Raw genomic sequence first — 18,010 nt, forward strand, 5'->3', positions numbered from 1 at the left:
TCCTGAAGTGGCCAGCTAAGGTCACTGTCTCACAAAGAAACTTGTCTGACTATTTCAGCAACTTCCTCTGTTAATCTCCAACCCACTGTGAGTGCCAGACCCCAAGAATTGGAAGCGACTTGGGGCATCATTCAAGTTGACCCCTAAAACCTACAGTGTTACTATTATTACCAATATCATTATCAACCCACCCTTAACCATAAAGTCCTAGGGTGGGTTACATCATTAAAACACAACCTTTTTTTTTTAAAGCAACTTACAACTATAAAAATAAGAAGTGTCCTAAAACTATACATATCTTAAGTGTTAAGGGCTAGGGTAAAGAAGTGGGTCTTCAGCATCCTCTGAAAGCTGTACAATGAAGATGCCAGATGCACCTCTGTGGGGAGGGAGTTCCACAACTTAGGGGCTGCCGTAGAGAAGGCCCTGTCCTGGGCGCCACAACTCTGAGAGTGGAGGAACTACCCCTCTGCCAATTGCAGCACCCAAAGCAGTCTGTAAGGAAGGAGGCAGCTTTTCAAATATTTGAGGGCTATGTCCTTTAGGGATTTAAACACTAGCATGAGCCCCTTGAATTGGACCTGGAAACTGGGACCAGTGCAGCTATTTTAGAGCAGGGTTTTGTATGAGATCTAAACAGAACCCCAGCCAGTAAACTGGCTGCTGCACATAGAGTGCATCGCAAAAATCCAGCCTGGAACATGGTCAAGTCATCTCTCTCCAAAGAGGTCCTTAGCTGGTGGACGCATTCTACATCTGCTCATGGAACACATAAACCAGCTATCTACTTCTGAAGCATCTGAACTGTGTGCACAGAAATTGGCATGTTTGGTCAGAAAGTGGATCTGCTGCTGCAGCAGCAGGTCTGGTCCACAAAAGAGCTCTAATCAGTCTCCTTATCAACAAAAGGATGCCACAGATGATAAACTGCCTGAAGGGCACATATCCTACCTCCCTATCTTGGGTATCAACCACTCGCTATCTCCTTTGGCATCAGCTGGAGGGGAAGCTGCAATGCTTCCTACAAAGCCATTTGTCTCATGACATCAGCTCTGCATTCTAGAGACATGGATTTTGGGTAGCCAGAATTCTCTATAAAAAGAAATTTGGGGGAGCCTCAGGTACCCAGGACTGAATAAACGAAGAAGAAGTCTGGGAAGTGTCTCGCCATCTCCACCTGCCATGAAGCTCTCTCTGGCTGCTCTCATCTTCCTCTTCCTTGTGGCCACTTTTGCCCTGGCTGATGCCTCTTCAGGTGAGTCAAAGGTGTCCATCCATCCACCTCTCCTCTCCTAACTGGGCCCAGGTTGTAGGTCAGCAGAAGAGCACCTGCTTTGCTTGCCATAGGTTTCAGGTGTGACTCTAGCATCTCCAGGTAAGACTGGTAAAGGACTCACTACGTACCTGAAGCCCTGGAGAGCAAATGCTCACCAATGCATGATGCTAGTAAGAGAGACAGACCAGGGCTGACTCAGAGAGACAGACCAGGCCTGACTCTGATTCAGAATAGGGCAGCATCCTGTGTGCCTGAGATTTAGACCCTGTTTTACAGCTGAAAGATGGGCAGGGTGGCTCATTCTCCTATTTAAAAGCTCTCATGAAAATTCATTAGCTTTTTAGAGAAAACTCCAAATATACACATTTTGCAAAGTGTCTGCTCCCTCATATGTTTACATTTATGACTCGGCTGGAGAACTGCATTGCAAAATTCAGAGATGTACCAATATGGCCGGTTGCCTCCGTTTGTGCCTCGAGTCAGAAAGATGTGCTTTTAAATGCAAAGGAAGCTGAAATTCTCCTCCATTCCTAATGGGGCCAGAGGGGACTTCCCTTTGACTCTGTGGTGCCAGGGTGACGGGTTCTCAGAGCTGAAGTGACACAGGCCCCAGAGTGAGTCTGCCCACCCAGACTGGTCTCTGGATCTCCTCACAAGGAGATACACAAGGTGTATTAAATTTGCAACCTTCTGAAAATTGAAATTAAAAAAAGAAAAAAATGTCTCACCCAAGTCACAGGCTAGCAATGAAAGTTTCACAAGGCAAAGATTCCCGTATCCTTGGCAATGGGATGGTGGACTGTTGAAAGGGAGGCCAATGTATATTGAGCCACCATTCATTTCTTTCCAGCAGGGGAAGACACCAAGGAGACTCCGGATGAGGCTCGTCATGGTAAGTCTACCTTGTCCTCCTTCCTCAACCATACTCAAAGATGAAGCTGGTGCCAGACTCACATGGTCAGTCCCTTCCCTACTCAGTCCTAAGGATGCTGTTCAGACAGCCATTTCATAGATTCATAAAACTGTTGGAAGGTACCCCAAAGGTCCTCTAGTGCAACCCCTGCAATGCAGGAATCACAACTATAGCACCCTTGACAGGTGGCCAGCCAACGTCTGCTTAGAAACCTCCATTGAAGGGGAGTCCACCACTTCCAAGGAAGCCTGTTCCACTGTTGAATGACTCCTACGCTCAGAAAGTTCTTCCTAACATTGAGTTGGAATCTCCTTTCTTATTTTTTGAACTTGTTGGTTTGGGTCCTCCCCTCTGGCACAGCGGGGGTGGGTGGGTGGGAGCTTGCTCCATCTTCCATGTGACAGTCCTATCCCCATATTTCAGGCAAAGGTGGCCACAGTTTTTAAGGCTGCCCCTGCTGCCCCAGGCTGAGCCTGTTGTGTGGGAGGCAACATCCATTGCAGGGAGATTCAGGCTCCTTTCCATGAAGCATCAGTTCAGGTGGATGGGGAGGGAAGGAGGCCCATTCCAACCCTTCCCAGTGAACCTCCCTTGATCGGAAGGAGAATGAACCCTTTCCCCTCTTCAGGAGAGGCTGGGACCTCCCAGAGCTTCTGTGAATACTATCCCCCTTTCACCTTCCATGGTACAGAAGCCACTAAACTGTTCCAATCCTCACCTCTCCTTCACAGGCTCAAGCCACTGCTGCACAAAATATGACAGGAGACCCATTCCACTCAAGCTCCTGGTTAGCTATGAGTATGCAGGCAGCACCTGCCCCCTGCCGGCTATCATGTAAGTAGCAGCGAGTTTATTTTTATTGAAAAAACAACAACAACCAGAAACCTCTGCACGTTCTGCATGTTCCAAAGTAACAAAGGGTTTTCTTTGTTTTTGATTGTTTGACTCTTCGCTGAGTTGCAGCCAATTTCATGTACTTGGCTAATGATTTGTACAAATCCAGCCCACCAGCAATTCTCTTGAGTTAAGGTGCACCCGGGTCACATCCACACCATTCATTGAAAAGACATTGATGCCACTTTAAAAAAAAGAATCTTGAGAAGTTTAGTTTATCCCTCGCAGAACTACAGTTCTCAGGACACTTAAGAAATCACAACTCCCAGGATTCCTTGGGGCAGAGCCAAAACGGTGAAAGTGGTATTCAGAGTGCTTTAAGCTTATGATGTGGGTGTGAGCAGAGTCAATCCTAAGTCTTCTAGTTGTCAGGAGGTCCCTGGATGGAATCTCCGCTCTGCCCTGGGTTGGACAAGTTGCCTTAGGCCCCTCAACTCTGATTGGATTATGCCAGGCTTCCTGAAACTAAGGCCCATGGGCCGGATGCGGCCCGTGAGGCTCTTTTATGCGACCTCGGTGACCCCTGCCGCCCGCTGCCACCGCCTGCTCTTAATGGCACAGCGCGGCGCGGCTGCCCACTTCCAGGTCTCTGGAGTGTTGGAAATAGCTTGTGTGCATGCGCAAGTATCATTTCCGGTGCACTTCTGGGCTGGAGGAGGCCCTTGTGCATGCGCACAAGCTATTTCCAGTGTTCTGGTGACCCGGAAGTGTGCTGGAAATCGCGTGTGTGCACGTGTATGGGCAATCAGCGCTGGCGGCACCGGCCCTCAGTGAGGTAAGTTTGGGGACCCCTGGATTATGCTAACCATATTTATATTATAACCCTCTATGGAGCTCAACGTGGTGTATATGTGGCTTTCCTGTCCCCATATCACCTTCACAACAATCCTGTGAGGTAGGTTAGGCTGAGAGACTATACTGGACCCAAGATAACTCATAGAGCTTCATGGTTATGTGGGGATTTGAACCCTTGACCCCAGGTCCTAGAGGGTGAATGTCGGGACCAGACCTCAGCACCAAGCCAGTCAATCCCAAGGCAGAGAACAACCTTTTCCCCGGCCTTGACCAACTTGGAACTAAACAGACATTTCACCTTTTGCAGATTCATCACAAAGGCGAACAAAAGGATCTGCGCTAACCCCGATGATCAGTGGGTCAAGGATCGCATCCACAAACTACCCCCACCATAGAGACAACGTCCCTCCCCTTCCTTCTCCACAGGAAGAAAAGAGAGGCCAGGGCTCAAGCTGCTTTGAATGCCGGAAAAAAACAGCCGTGCAAAAAGTGAAGCAATATGATTAAAGGGAGTGATGCTGATCATGTGCTGAGTGCCTCTCATTTATAGCTTCACAAATGAAAGTGTACATTCCCAACCCTTTCGTCCTGGCCAAAGGCAGAGGTGGAGAACTGGGATGGGGTGTGTGTGTGCCTCTCAACATTTCACCTCATATCTGATATTGAACAGGGGCAGCCATCGTGGTATCCTACGGAAGTCATTAGACTACAACTCCCATCATCCACCTTGACCATTGACCATGATGGCTAGAAGTTGATGGGGGTTGTAGTCTGACAACAGCTGCCTTTCCTTTCCAAGGAAAGCTGGGAATTTGGCCAGTAAATGGTGGAGCTGGGCACAGGAGGCAGGGCTAGGACCTAGGTAAAATCCAGCTGCCAAGGCAACATGACTACCCAAACCTGGAATGGTATTCCCTCCTTCATGGGCCCAGGACTGCAGTCTCCTCATCAAATCTGACCAGGGTAGCATGGGGGGGGGGCTCACTTTTTCACGCATATGCTCCCAGTCTATACATATTAGGATGTTTCTAGTCATCAGCAAAATTCTAACCAGTATTGACTGGGCAGGGCAGAGCAGAGGAGGCAGTCAGTCCTCCACCTCTCAAAGCTCTTTGGGTAGGGGGCTGACAGTAGACAACTCTCCCATCCCGGAGAAGGAGCCTTCAGGGCCGTCTTAAGCCCATCCAGCGCCCTGGTGCTAAGGTCCCTCCAGCGCCCCCCTCCAGAGCCTCTCCAAGGACCCGGGAGTGCCAAGCGGACCGTGGCAGCAGCGGGAGGCCACCTCCTAGGACTCCGCGCTGCGCCTCCTTCTCGTTTCCCCAGCGCTGGGTTCCGCTCAGTCAAGCTTCGCCACCAGCGTGCGCACTGCGGGACCAGCAAGAGCTGCTTGGGCACTGTGCGCGCGCTGGTGGCGAAGCTTGACTGAGCGGAACCCAGCGCTGGGGAAACGAGAAGGAGGCGCAGCGTGGAGTCCTCGGAGAAGGAGTCCTCGTGGAGCGCAGTCTTGGCCAGATCGCCGGAACCCTGTGCTCACTTGGTGCCCTTCCAGCGCCGTCCAGCACCCGGCGCCGTGGTTCTCCACGCCACTAGCCTCTATGGCTAGGACGGGCCTGGGAGCCTTCAAATGATTTATACCTTCTGATACTGAGCAGAGTCACAAAAGGAGTTTGTGGCACCTACGTGTGTGTGTGTGTGTGTGTGTGTGTGTGTGTATGTGTGTAAACTTCAGTTTTATTTTGGTGTTTAGAATATGTGTTTCTGTATAGTGCACCCCTCCCATTCCTCTCCCAGCTCCCGGAGTCCTTAAGGTCATGGCACCCTCCAGCCTGGTTGCTACCCATCCATAACCCTAAAATGGGGTTGTTTTTCTCAGGAGCTTGTTCTGGGTGCCCTTTGCTTGCCTTTTGCCCTGATGGTCTCCAACCCTCCCCTGATGCTTTTGAAGCATCTAAGTTCTTTGTGGGTTTTCTCAGAAAGTGGATCTGCTGCAGCAGCAGAGTTGGTGCACGAAAGGGCTCTTATCAACCCTTTTCTCAATCAAAAGGTGCCGCAGATTATGGGCCTCATGATCGGCCCATACTCTGCCTCTCTATCTTTGACATCAGCCCCCCCAGGATCTTCATCGCTATCAGATGGAGCAGAAACTTCGCTGCTTCATACAAAGTCATTTCCTCCATGATGTCACCTCCGTATTCTAGAGACACAAAACTTGGGTAGCCAGACTTGTCTATAAAAGGAGACCAGGGGATTTTGGGGGTACTGAGCACTGAAGGAGCCAAGGAAGGAGCCTGGGAGGTCTTGAGTCCTCCCTCCATCTCCACCTGCCATGAAGCTCTCTCCAATTTCCCTTGGTTCCCTCTTCCTTGCGGCTACCTTTGCCCTGGCTGCTGTTTGCCCATGTGAGTCTGCCCTTTTATTCTATTCCTTATTTTGAAAATAGTAGTTGTAGTAGTAGTTGTTGTTATAGTAGCACAGCACAGGCTGTAGGACAGCGGTAGAGCACCTGCATTGCTTGCCATAGGTTTCAGGTGTGACTCCAGCATTCCCAGGTAGGGCTGGTAAAGGAAGCCCTGGATAGCAAATGCCCATCAATGCATGATGATAGTAAGAGAGACATACCAAGGCTTTGACTCAGAGGGGGCTTCCCTTTGGTTACGTAGCCCCAGGGCAACTGGCCCTCGGTGCCACTGTGGTGCAGGCACCAGAGTGAGTCCGTTTGCCCAGACTGGCCTCTGGATCTTACTAGGGGCGGTGGGGACTGGTGGGGAGATCGCAGGGATTTCCAAACACAGAGCTGAAATGTTGGCCCACAAAAAGGCACTCGTCTCACCCAGAGAAAGCTGCCACAGGATTTCCTTGTTTTGCTCGGTGAAAAAGCCACCATAAGTAAGTCTCACCCAAGTCATAGGCTAGCAACAAAAGAAGAGCTTGGATTTGATATCCCGCTTTATCACTACCCTAAGGAGTCTAAAAGCAGCTAACATTCTCCTTTCCCTTCCTCCCCCACAACAAACACTCTGTGAGGTGAGTGAGGCTGAGAGACCTCAAAGAAGTGTGACTAGCCCAAGGTCACCCAGCAGCTGCATGTGGAGGAGCGGAGACGCGAACCCGGTCCACCAGATTACGAGTATCCATGGCTGTGGAACATTGGACAGTTCATAGAGAGAGGAACCCATAATGACCCTCATTTGCTTTCTCTCTTTCAGTGGAAGCTGCCAAAGAGACTCAGGATGAGGCTCATGATAGTAAGTCTTCCTTGTTGCCGCCTCCTCAACTATACTCAAATGGGGAGCTGGTGGCAGATACACATAAGCAGTTCCTTCCCTACTCTCTGTCCTGAGGATGCTCTTCACGTGACCATTTCGGGCAACGTTGGCCACAGTTCTCAAGGCTGTCCCTTGCTGAGCTTGTTGTGATGGAGGCAATGTCCACCAAAGGGGGCTTCAGACTCCTTCCCATGAAACATCCATTCAGGTGGGTGGGAGGAAGGTCCATTCCAGCCCTTTCCAGGGACCTTTCCTGGATCAGAGGAAAGACAGTCCCTTTCCCCCTCCAGAAGAGCAGCAGGCTGGGACCTCCAGAGCTTCTATGGGCATCATCCCCCATTCCTCTTCCACAGTACAGAAGCCACTAAATTATTCCATTCCCTCCCTCTCCTTAGGAGCCAACTGTTGCCTTACCTACGTGAAGAAACCAATTCCATGCAAGGACATAAAATACTACGAATGGGCACCCAGCACATGTCGCAAGCCGGCTGTCATGTAAGTAGCAACAAACTTCATTAGATGGAGGGGGGCACAACTCTGCATGTTGAAAGTATCAAATGCTCAGGGCTGTTTGTTTCAAACCCTTGGACTGAGTTGCAGCAGATTTGTGCAGATCCAGGATACCAGCAACACCCCCCCCCAAAGTTAAGCTGCAACAGATCACATCCACAGCTTACATTGAAAGTGTCATTTCATAGAATCATAGAATTTCAAAGTTGGTAGGGATCCTGAGGATCATCTAGTCCACCCCCCTGCAATGCAGGAATGTGCAGCTATCCTATATGGGGATCAAACCTGCAGACCCTGGTGTTATCAGCACCACGCTCTAAGCAAGGAAAGACCCTTGAAAAGTGTAGTTTAGGCAACACAGAGCTACAGTTCCCAGCGCCCTAGAGAAACCACAGTTCCCAGGATTCTTTGCAAGGAGAGCCACAAGGACTGTGAATGTGGCATTAGAGGGATAGAGTAATCCCAAAGTCTTGTAGTTGTTAGTAGGTCCCTGGCAGGAATCTCCTCTCTGCCCTGAACTGGCCACGTGGCCTTTGGGAAATGTCAGCCCCCCAACTCAGCATTTATATCTCTCTGAGGAGCTCAAGGAGGTATACATGGCTCTCCCCCTTCTACAAACCTGCGAGGTGAGTTAAGTTGAAAGACTAGGACTAGCCCAAAGTCACCCTGAAAACTTAATGGCTGAGTGGGGATTTGAACCTTGATCTCCTGGGCCTGAGAAGGTAAATGTCAGGATCAGCTCTCGTCCCTGCAACCCAGCCACACCCCATCAGTCCTGAGCTGCGGAACTTCCAAAGGAGAGAACTGCCTTTTGCCAGGCTCTGACTGGGCACTGAGCCACTGTTCCTTTTTCATAGAGTCTACCTGAAGAGGAACAACAAAAAGAAATGTGCTGACCCCAGCAAAGAATGGGTCCAGAAGATCCTGAAGTGTTTCCCACCACCATCATAGAGACAACATCCCTCCTGCTCCCTGCCTCCTTGTTATGGAAATCACAGGGGTGGGGGTGGGGGTGGGGAGGCACATCTTTAAAGTTGTTAAATGTTACAACTATTATGCATAAATGTATCCTTTCAACTTGACAGCTCAGGGAAGTTACCTAGCTTTAAAAGTCATATAAAATCAACTCCTTTGCCAGTTTCCTCCATTCCAACGCTATTTTGTCCTTGAAAAAGGGACTCCAGGAAGGTACTCTTGGGTGACAATCGCTGGCCAAGAGCTCTCCTCTGGAGTTACCCAGGTGCCAGACTATGCAAACCAAAGCTCTAATGTCCTCTTCCAGTAAGTGCTTAGAATGTACCTCCCAATACATATTCTGTATTTGCATGTTACCCCAACACATTCCTCCTATGTTAATCATGTAGAACCCTCCCCTTTTCTGATGTAGCGATGATGCTTAGTGAACTGTATGCTGGGATAAGATAGAAACTTTTAAATGTTCTTGTCACCCCTTTCTCGGGGTTCAATTCCTCTTTGAACCTGTTGCGCAATAAAATTTGGTCTATGCTATTTGCTCCAGTTGGTGGCTGGACTCCTTCTTTGTTCCGCAGGGACCTCGAGAAGAGAAGTGGAACCAGGTCTCAAGCAGTTTTGAATGCCAGAAAATCAGGCTTCTGCAATATGATTAAGGGAGTAGTTCTGAGCAGGGGCGTAGGAAAATAGGGGAGGTGGGGGTGGTGCGCTCCGAGTGATGCGATCCCAGGGGCGCCATCACCTCTGCCCGCCCTGCCTCCAAAATGTGTGCCCCGTCACTGCGCACGACGTGCCCCGCCCCAAAACGTGTGCCATGTCACTGTGCATGGCGCACCCCGCCCCCAAAATGTGCACCGTGCCCCGCCCCCAGAATGTGTGCCACATCACAGGGGGCAGCGCGCCTACTCTCCGCCCCCGGTGGTGGAGCATGAAGCTCCGCTGCTGGTTCTGAGCATGTGCAGAGTGTCTTTCTTTTAAAATTGCATATTTGAGTGTTTAGTTTGCAAGTATGTGTGGGGGGGGTTGCTTAAAGGTCAGCTGGAGTCATGGCCCTTTTGAGTTTTGTCCTGGACAAAGGCAGTGACAGGGAGAGAAGCTCCCCCAGCTGGAAGCCCTTCTGAAGAACACTCTATTAAAAAGCTCCAGATCCTTACATCTTTTTCATTGGGAGAGTTGTTGGGTTTTTTTTAATGCAAACTCATATTTTTATTTTTGCATGAAGTAAGATCTGAGCCAGAGACAGGGGTGCCAACTTGAATAAAGTACTGGGAGGGGGAGCAGGTAATCCCTGCCCTGCATAATTGATCATATGACATGTCACACACACACACACACACACACACACACGGGAGAGAGAGAGAAGGAGAGAGAGAGAGAGAGAGAGAGAGAGAGAGAGAGAGAGAGAGAGAGAGAGAGAGAGAGAGAGAGAGAGAGAGAGAGGGAGGGAGAGATTGAATGGCAATGTTCATCAACTTGAGTGGGGCTCAAATATTCTATTGAGGGGTGTGGCTGAAGGGATCACGGCCCCTAGGATTTGGCTCCTATGGCCTGGAAGATCTTGCTGCTGCCTCTAAACAGGTGTGTCACTCTAGCCTCTCTTTCTGTGGTTAAAAGTACCACTCTCTCTAACTGTCAGTCATTGCCATGATGTCACTCATTGGCTAAAAACACCGCTAGGTGGGAGCAGACTCATATCACACAATCGTTTGGATAGCGCCTTAACATTTTGAGCAAGGGCAGCCAATGTGATGCCCTGGCGCTGTGGTGTAAACCACTGAGCCTCTTGGGCTTGCCAATCTAAAGGTCGGCGGTTCGAATCCCCGCGACGGGGTGAGCTCCCGCTGCTCTGTCCCAGCTCCTGCCTACCTAACAGTTTGAAAGCACACCAGTGCAAGTAGATCAATAGGTACCACTGCGGCGGGAAGATAAACGGCGTTTCTGTGTGCTCTGGTTTCCATCACAGTATTCCTTTGCGCCAGAAGAAGCTGTTGGGCTACACCTCCCATCATCCATCCTGACCATTTGTCACAGCTGGTAAATGTCGGTTCCTTATGTCCCCCTGCCTGGCCACCAACCTGGATGGCTTTAAAATAGGATTAGACATATTGATAGAAAGTTTGTGTGTGTGTGTGTGTGTGTGCGCACGTTCGTGTGTGGTACGCAGTACTGGCACCTCTTTTTGTTGTTGTTAAAAAGTGTGGCACTTACTGTAACAACTTCATGGTGAGTACCGCACCTATTGCTCTAGAAAAAAAAGCACTGATGGAGAGGGTGATTGATGCCTGCTAGTCAGATTGTTATGTTTGCTCCAACTGCCCCTGAATAACCAGAAACAAGGGGTACAACAGCAGAGGAGGAGTGATTTTGCTCCAATGTGCTGCTCTTGGGTTTCTCAGAAGTATCTAGTTGCACAATCTAAGCTGGTGGCCCTGGAGGAACATGCTCCCTACTTTAACTGTGATTCTCTATCATTCTCCACATTTTTCTAAACTCAAAAGCAATGTTGCAGCCTTTCCTTCACATCCTGTCTCTGTTTCATGGGGTGCCCTTGCCACCCCCCAGTGACGACCTGCGTGGGCAGAAACTGACCTCCTTCTCATGAAATTTCCTTCCTGGAAATGGACTTAAATCTTTCAATTGCACCCAGCTTCCCTTTTCCATTAACAGCTGACTCGTTTGCCACTATGGTATGAATGAATTTATTAATACGGTCGCAGACCAGCATCAACACATACAGTAATACAGATCAACACAAAGCATAACAAAATGCAAAAGGCAGTGTGAAAATAACGAGGATTTAAATACAAAAATTAAAATCACTTCTTAACGGACTCCCTGTAGTTGACATTTAGGCGTTGGGTCATTATGGGATATCACTTGCTTCCTGCGATTGATTGCGGAAAAGCAAAATTTAGCTACATTTAATGTAGTCTTGGAATTCTTGTCCTCTAGCAGTAGTTTTAGACTATGATGATCAGATTCTTTCATGGACTTTTGCAAGACAGGTGTAATAAAAGTCAAACGTATATCGTCATACAAACGACAGCGTAAAAGTACATGTGAGGCAGTTTCTACTTCCATAGAGCCGCAAGGGCAGACCCGTGCAGTATATGGTTTACCCTCAAATCTGCCCTGTAGTAAGGCAGAAGGGAGAACATTGAATCTGACGAGGGTAAAAGATCGTCTGTATTTGGGGATCTGAATTTCAGACAGATAGCTTGCTGGGGCGAAACCTCTCCCATGGTCCCTTATTACAGAATATTTAGTCATTTCACTCATGTGGCATTGTAATTCTACGTCCCAGATTCGCTGGCGAATTAAAGTCCTGGCTCTCTCGTATCCTGCCGCAATTAAGATTTGCGGGGAGAGTCCCAGGCTTCTTATCTTTTCAAACAGGGAGGCTTTCCAGGTAGAGTGGTAGGAGTCTAACAATGTTAAATGTGCCAACCCGGCCGGGAAGAAGATAAGTTTTAGCCAGAAATGGATCTTTGCTATCCACAGCCGTGCATTGATGGATAATTGTCCGACTTCCAGTCGGACAGCTATATTGGCTACACAGGGGGGGATCCCCAATAGACAGCGATAAAATTTGGTTTGGAATGCCTTGACCGGCGCGAGATTTTTAAAACTGCAAACCTGGGAACCATAGGTGAGTTGAGGGAGTATTTTTGTGACAAAGACCTGGGAGGCTGCTGGAACATATTGACCCCCTTTCCCATAGAAGAATCTTGTTAGGGCTTTGGTGGTCCTTCCTGCGTTGGCAATGGCATTTTTCATCTGATGATGCCATGAGCCCCTTTCCTGAAACATTATACCCAGATATTTATAGGTTTCCACCTGATCAATGGGTTGGCTATCAATTCTCCATTTGTGTTTCCTTCCTTTTTTTGAAAACACCATGATTTTAGATTTGCTGTAATTTATTGTAAGTTGTTCAGTTTTACAATACTTAGCAAGGGATCTCAGGAGTTTCCTTAAACCAACGCAGGAAAAGGAAAGTAGAACTGCGTCGTCCGCATATAAGAGTACTGGAAGGGGCATACCTGCCAATTTGGGGGGGTGGGCATTTTCCATCAACATATTTTCTGCTAGAGAGTTTATGTAAAAATTAAATAAAATTGGTGCAAGGACGCACCCCTGTTTTACCCCATGGTGGGTTTGGATTTCTTTGGTTAGGTGGCCCAAACGGTCGCACCTTACCCTGACCCTGGTGTTTTCATATAACCCACGAATAAGACACAATAAGCGTTTATCAATGTTTGTGGCGCCAAGCTTTTCCCAGAGTCTGTCCCTAGGAATTAGATCAAAGGCGGATTTGAAATCTATAAAAGCTGTATAAAGGGACCCCCCTTTTCTAGCGTATTTGTCCGCCAGATGTTGGAGGATCAATGCCTGGTCTATAGTTGACCTCTTAGTTCTAAAACCAGCTTGGACTTCTGCTAGAATATGCTCTCGTTCCATCCACTCCACTAATTTAACACGTAGATGGGCGGCATACAGTTTACTGATAATACTTAGTAAACTGATTGGTCTGTAATTTGCAGGCTCGGTTCTGTTCCCTTTCTTGAATATTGGAATGATAATTGCTAAACCCCAGTCCTCGGGGATAAGAGCCGCTTCATTTATGCTGGTAAACACGGCGGCTAGCACAGGGGCCCACCATTCAACATTTGCCTTAAGTATTTCTGGTGTGATATTGTCCGCACCCGGAGCTTTCCCAGATTTAAGAGAATGGATAAGGCTAGTAATTTCATTGATGGTTACAGGGGGCCATTCAGTGCCGGTATCAATCGGGGCAAGATGGAGGGCCGGGGCCAACTGGTTTGAAGAGTATAGTGAGTGGAAATGTGCCTCCCATACTCCAGCGGGGATAGAGTATTCGATTTCAGTCGGGGAGTCTTTCCAGTTTTTTGCAATTATCTTCCAGAATGTGGCAGAATCTTTCCTTTTTGAGGCCTCTATTAGGCACAGCCACTCCTCTCTTTGAGCCTGGAGCTTTTTCTTATTGATCAGAGCTTTGTAGCTACGTTTTAACTCAAACCAATCTGACGGGAGCGCAGACAAGTCTGCTGATCTGTAGTTCCTGTATTTAGCCAGCAGGAGACGTTTCATAGTAATACATTCTTGGTCAAACCAGGGTTTGGATTTATTGCAGGGCAGAGATTGGCATGGCGTTTTCTTTTCGTGGGTCAGATATGGTTGTAGGGACAAAATTAGATCGCGAAACATGTCTAATCTGTCCCCTGGAGATGGAGAATTAACAAGGTTATCTTTCCTAACAAGAAATGCATCCGAGTGAAGTTTTTCCGCTATCTCATCACTTAGTTTGGTAGACCATTTGATACGCGAGTATCTTAGCTCCATATTTGCGGAATTTGGGGCAGCAGGTTTTTCAGGACAGAATAAATCTTCACTCACGTCCAAAAATAAGCAGAGTGGTAAATGGTCACTGTCGACCCTCTCCACCACTTTACATTCTCGGGCTCTATTCAGAAGGTTGAATGACACCAAGACATAGTCGATGGTGGAAGCTCCTGCATTCGATATGAAGGTAAATTCCCCACCGCGATCACTATTGACACGCCCATTTAATATAATCAAATCCAATTTGTTGGAGAAGCGTAATAGGCATAGCCCTGCGTAATTGCAGCTCTTGTCTTTTGAGAGTCTGGGGGGGATAAGATGGAGTTTTTCAGGAGAGGGAGGTTGATCGTGAAATTTGGCATATAATGCTTCGTCTGATTGACCAATTCTGGCATTTAGATCCCCAGCCAACAGCACTGCCGCTGCAGGGGTTTGGTTCATTAGCCCATCAACATATGATTCTAGGCTAAGCCAGATGTTTTTGATAAGCTGCTTGTTTCTTTGGGGGGGGCACATATATATTGATCAACAAGAGGGTGCAATATCTGCATTTCATTATTAGCGCCATGGCCACGCTGTTCAATGACTCCAGTTTGGTAAAGGATGCTCTCAGCCTTGTGGATATTAGAATGCCTAGCCCACCCTTAGCTCGCCCCCCCTTGTTACTTGGAGAGCCTGCGAGTGAAAATGTAGCAAAGCCATTTACATCTAAATCCCCAATTAGCCATGTCTCTTGCAAGAAGACTATGTCATAATCTTGAATGAAATTAACAAATGATTGGTTAGTCGCCTTATTATGCCAGCCAGCGATGTTCCATGATAGAAATTTGAGATTGGCTTTACTACGGACGGGTCTTTGTCAATTTTTAGCTAGGGTATTTTTAGGGATTGTCATTTTTTGTAACGGTCGTCCATCATCTTTGTGTAACTGGCAGTCCAGACACTCTATGATTTCCGTAGATGGATGCAGTGTACTCACATTTGTGGACACTGGGCCTTTGCTATACATAGCTTCCTTCTGCAGATATTCTATTGGGGCCTGAGTTTGGCCTATTTCCGATTCATCTAGGTATCTCATTTTAACCCAAAAGTCTGAAGCGGTCACCTCACAGGTATTTTTCGGTAAGGGGGAGACTGGGGTGGTCTCCTTGGAGGGTGAAGCACTCTTTCTTGGCATGAGGTTAATCTCAGCTTTAGTTTGTAGAGAACGTATTTGAGGGGCCGCTAGATTTGAATCTTTTATAGGGTTCAATTTGGGAGAGGTCGTGGTCTTTTTTTGGTCCCCCTTAATAATTCCATTTTCTGTGCTCCTCCCAGACAGCTTATCTCTTAGTTTATCTAGTCTTCTCAAAATATCAGTTTGTATTGATGATGGGAATGTCCAGAATTGGCTAATTAGGGTTTTTTCTTCCATAGAGAAGAAATCCTCATCTTGACTCATAAGGCATTGTGAGTTTTGATATTCAGTCCAGGCTTTTGAGGGTTGTTTCTCCTTTCTACGATTTGCCTGTTTAGCTCTCACTAGGGGGATCAGAGGTGCCTTGTTTTCAAAAAACCTAAGTATTGTTATCCGCGCCTTTGAGAATGCAGATCTTGAGCTGTAAATGAACTTGGCCAGGTCTTGGTTTCTAAAGGTGATCAATGCCCTCACTGTGTAACCATCATAATGTAGATATTCCACCGAGGTGATATCATTAGGTTTAACGGATCCTGGCAGAATGTCATTTAAGATAGCCAGAGTGTTCATTATTCGATAATTCTCTGTAAGGAAGCCTTTTGGTTTCGGGAAGTTCGTAAGTACCAGCTTTTGCGGATTTGAGATCAGATTCCAGCCTCTTTTCTGGGTAGAGACTTGCAAGGTTTGAGGAGAGATATCATCTCCGCAAAACACCTCATCTTCCCCACTGCTCGAATTACTAAATGCTTTGTTGCCTTTATAGATAGGGGCCTCTGCTTCCCCAGCATCAGGTTTAATGAATGGTTTGTTATCTGGGGTCTGGCTTGATATTCCTGTCTTCACACTTGGTTCTGAGCTCAGCCTTGGCAAGTCCTCCTTGGCCGAGTGCTGTATGACTATCTTTGTTTCTCCCTTTTTGCTCTTCTTTTTGCTACCCCGTGAAGCTGATTTATTTGGGGCTGAGGGGAGAAGTTTAAACAGTTTCTGCCAGTATATATTTCGATTTCTACGGGTGGATTTGGCTTTCCTTGTTGTTTTAATATTTTTACTTTTCTTCACTTTCCCCTTTGAACTATGTCTCTGCAAGTTCTTATTTATTATTGGGTTATTTGTCCCCACTGACTCAGCTATTTTGTGCTCTTCAGGCGTGTCATTTAATTTTAACTCTTTTGAATGAAGGGTAAAATTTTCTGTTAGGGTCAGCAGTAGGCCGTTTGTTATTGCTAGGTAGTTCTTTATGTTGGCTAAATCTGTACTTATTACAAGAAGATGGTCCAAAGGGAAGCTAGCACTCAATTCTGTTTGTGAGTGTTTGGAAATAAGTATCTCTAACAGTTCTTCCGTGGGCTGCTGTTCCTTAGTGATAAAAATATTTCCCTCCTGAGATTCCTCGGCTAAAGCAAGTTCTTGCGCTAGGCTGCACGGGGGCTTAATATTTCCAATGTCTTGGTAAGTCTCTTTAGAATAAGTTGACCAATCAAGTACTGTGAGGGAGGGGGGGATGACTTCATCAGGGATTAACTTTTCTTGTGTGCTCTTGCACTCCTCCATCTTAGGGAAATAATTTATAATTTTACTTTGCCTTTTACCAGAGCTCAGAGGGCTGGTTGCCAAATCTGGCAGAATGCTCAACTCCTTATATGTCCTTCTGGTAAAAACCATGGTGAGAAATTTCTTGTGAAAATATCTTGCAGGTGTATCTGCCTTCAACTCTCTACAGCTGCCCCCAAAGTGTTTATCAGCAGGTTCAATATATTTATTTGTTTTAGATTCTCTACTTTTAAATTAAATCAAATCATGGGATTTGGCCTGAGGCCTATGACTTTTACCTCAGTCTTGCAACCCGCACTGCTTAACAAATATTGAGAACCTTGGTAGAGTATAATAGTAGCACAATACTGCCAAAGCAAGACCGTAATAAAAAATTAAAAACTATTAAAATTTAAGTTGCCTTATTTAGGCAATTATGGGTACAACTGTATAAAAATAGTAGTGAATTTTGGCTATAGGGCATGAACAGCTATAGTAACCTTCTAACTTGCACCCAAACTCAGTCTTTGACAATCATCACCCCTGCCCTAGGACTTTAAATCAATTTGGATATACTATAATGGGGCTAGGGTAAAGCCCCTACTAATAGTCCCCCAAAGGTTTATAAGCTAAAGTTGGAAGGAGTTTCACAGAAGGAAGGACATACAAGAGCCCCAGAAGGGAAACAATCTGTAGGCTTGTTCACTGGTTCCTTCCGTAAACAGACTTTCAGGGGCCTGCCACGTGAGCCAGGACACAATACGATAGCTTGTTGGGGATTTGTTCCCAAGCCACCAGAAGTTCTTATCCAATTCACTATTTATAATTATTATAAAATTATATAATTAAATTAAATTGATTTTGTCTTCTTGTAAAACCCAGGATACCTTCGCCAGAAATATCACTAAAAAGTTTAAATGCTGGTCTCCTCACAACCGTTTGTTAAAGTAAAAAGTCTTTCAAGCTACTTGACTAATTCCTTCCTCTTCGGCTGCAAAGCGAAAAGCTGCCTCCAGCTAGTTCTCACTGCTTCTCAGCATTTGCTGGGCGAGGACTATCAGCCTCAGGAGGGAGGAGGGAAGGCAGGGGGCCTCCGTTCAGTTTGCTGGTCTCGTCAAGGCAGTTTGTTGCAATTTTGTTCGTAATGCAGAGTACTGCCTTCAGACAGTTCACACCGCACAGCCGCGCCGCACTCACTAGATATGGAACGGGAGGCTAGCATCAGGGGGGTGATGGTGAGCGACGGCTCAGGTCAGGTCCAAGAGCCTGCCGGATTCCTCTGTCTTTCTCTACGTTCAGCAAGCCCTCTCCGA

General features: G+C 47.1%; 2 protein-coding genes across 2 annotated transcripts; both read left to right on the forward strand.

Annotated features, from left to right (window-relative positions):
• The first annotated feature begins 1,117 nt into the window (after positions 1 to 1,117).
• Positions 1,118 to 4,384, forward strand: LOC118096739 (C-C motif chemokine 5). The gene is made up of 4 exons (XM_035138850.2): positions 1,118 to 1,255; positions 2,127 to 2,168; positions 2,921 to 3,023; positions 4,186 to 4,384. The coding sequence occupies exons 1-4, from the start codon at positions 1,183 to 1,185 to the stop codon at positions 4,271 to 4,273; spliced, it is 306 nt and encodes a 101-aa protein (XP_034994741.1). The 5' UTR covers positions 1,118 to 1,182; the 3' UTR covers positions 4,274 to 4,384.
• Positions 4,385 to 6,132: 1,748 nt separating this feature from the next.
• LOC118096740 (C-C motif chemokine 5) lies at positions 6,133 to 9,160 on the forward strand. The gene is made up of 4 exons (XM_035138851.2): positions 6,133 to 6,277; positions 7,085 to 7,123; positions 7,540 to 7,639; positions 8,512 to 9,160. Exons 1-4 carry the CDS (start codon positions 6,205 to 6,207, stop codon positions 8,603 to 8,605), a joined length of 306 nt encoding a protein of 101 aa, XP_034994742.1. The 5' UTR covers positions 6,133 to 6,204; the 3' UTR covers positions 8,606 to 9,160.
• Positions 9,161 to 18,010: the final 8,850 nt, after the last annotated feature.

Source organism: Zootoca vivipara, chromosome 15, assembly GCF_963506605.1.
Source record: "Zootoca vivipara chromosome 15, rZooViv1.1, whole genome shotgun sequence".
Lineage (NCBI taxonomy): Eukaryota > Metazoa > Chordata > Lepidosauria > Squamata > Lacertidae > Zootoca > Zootoca vivipara.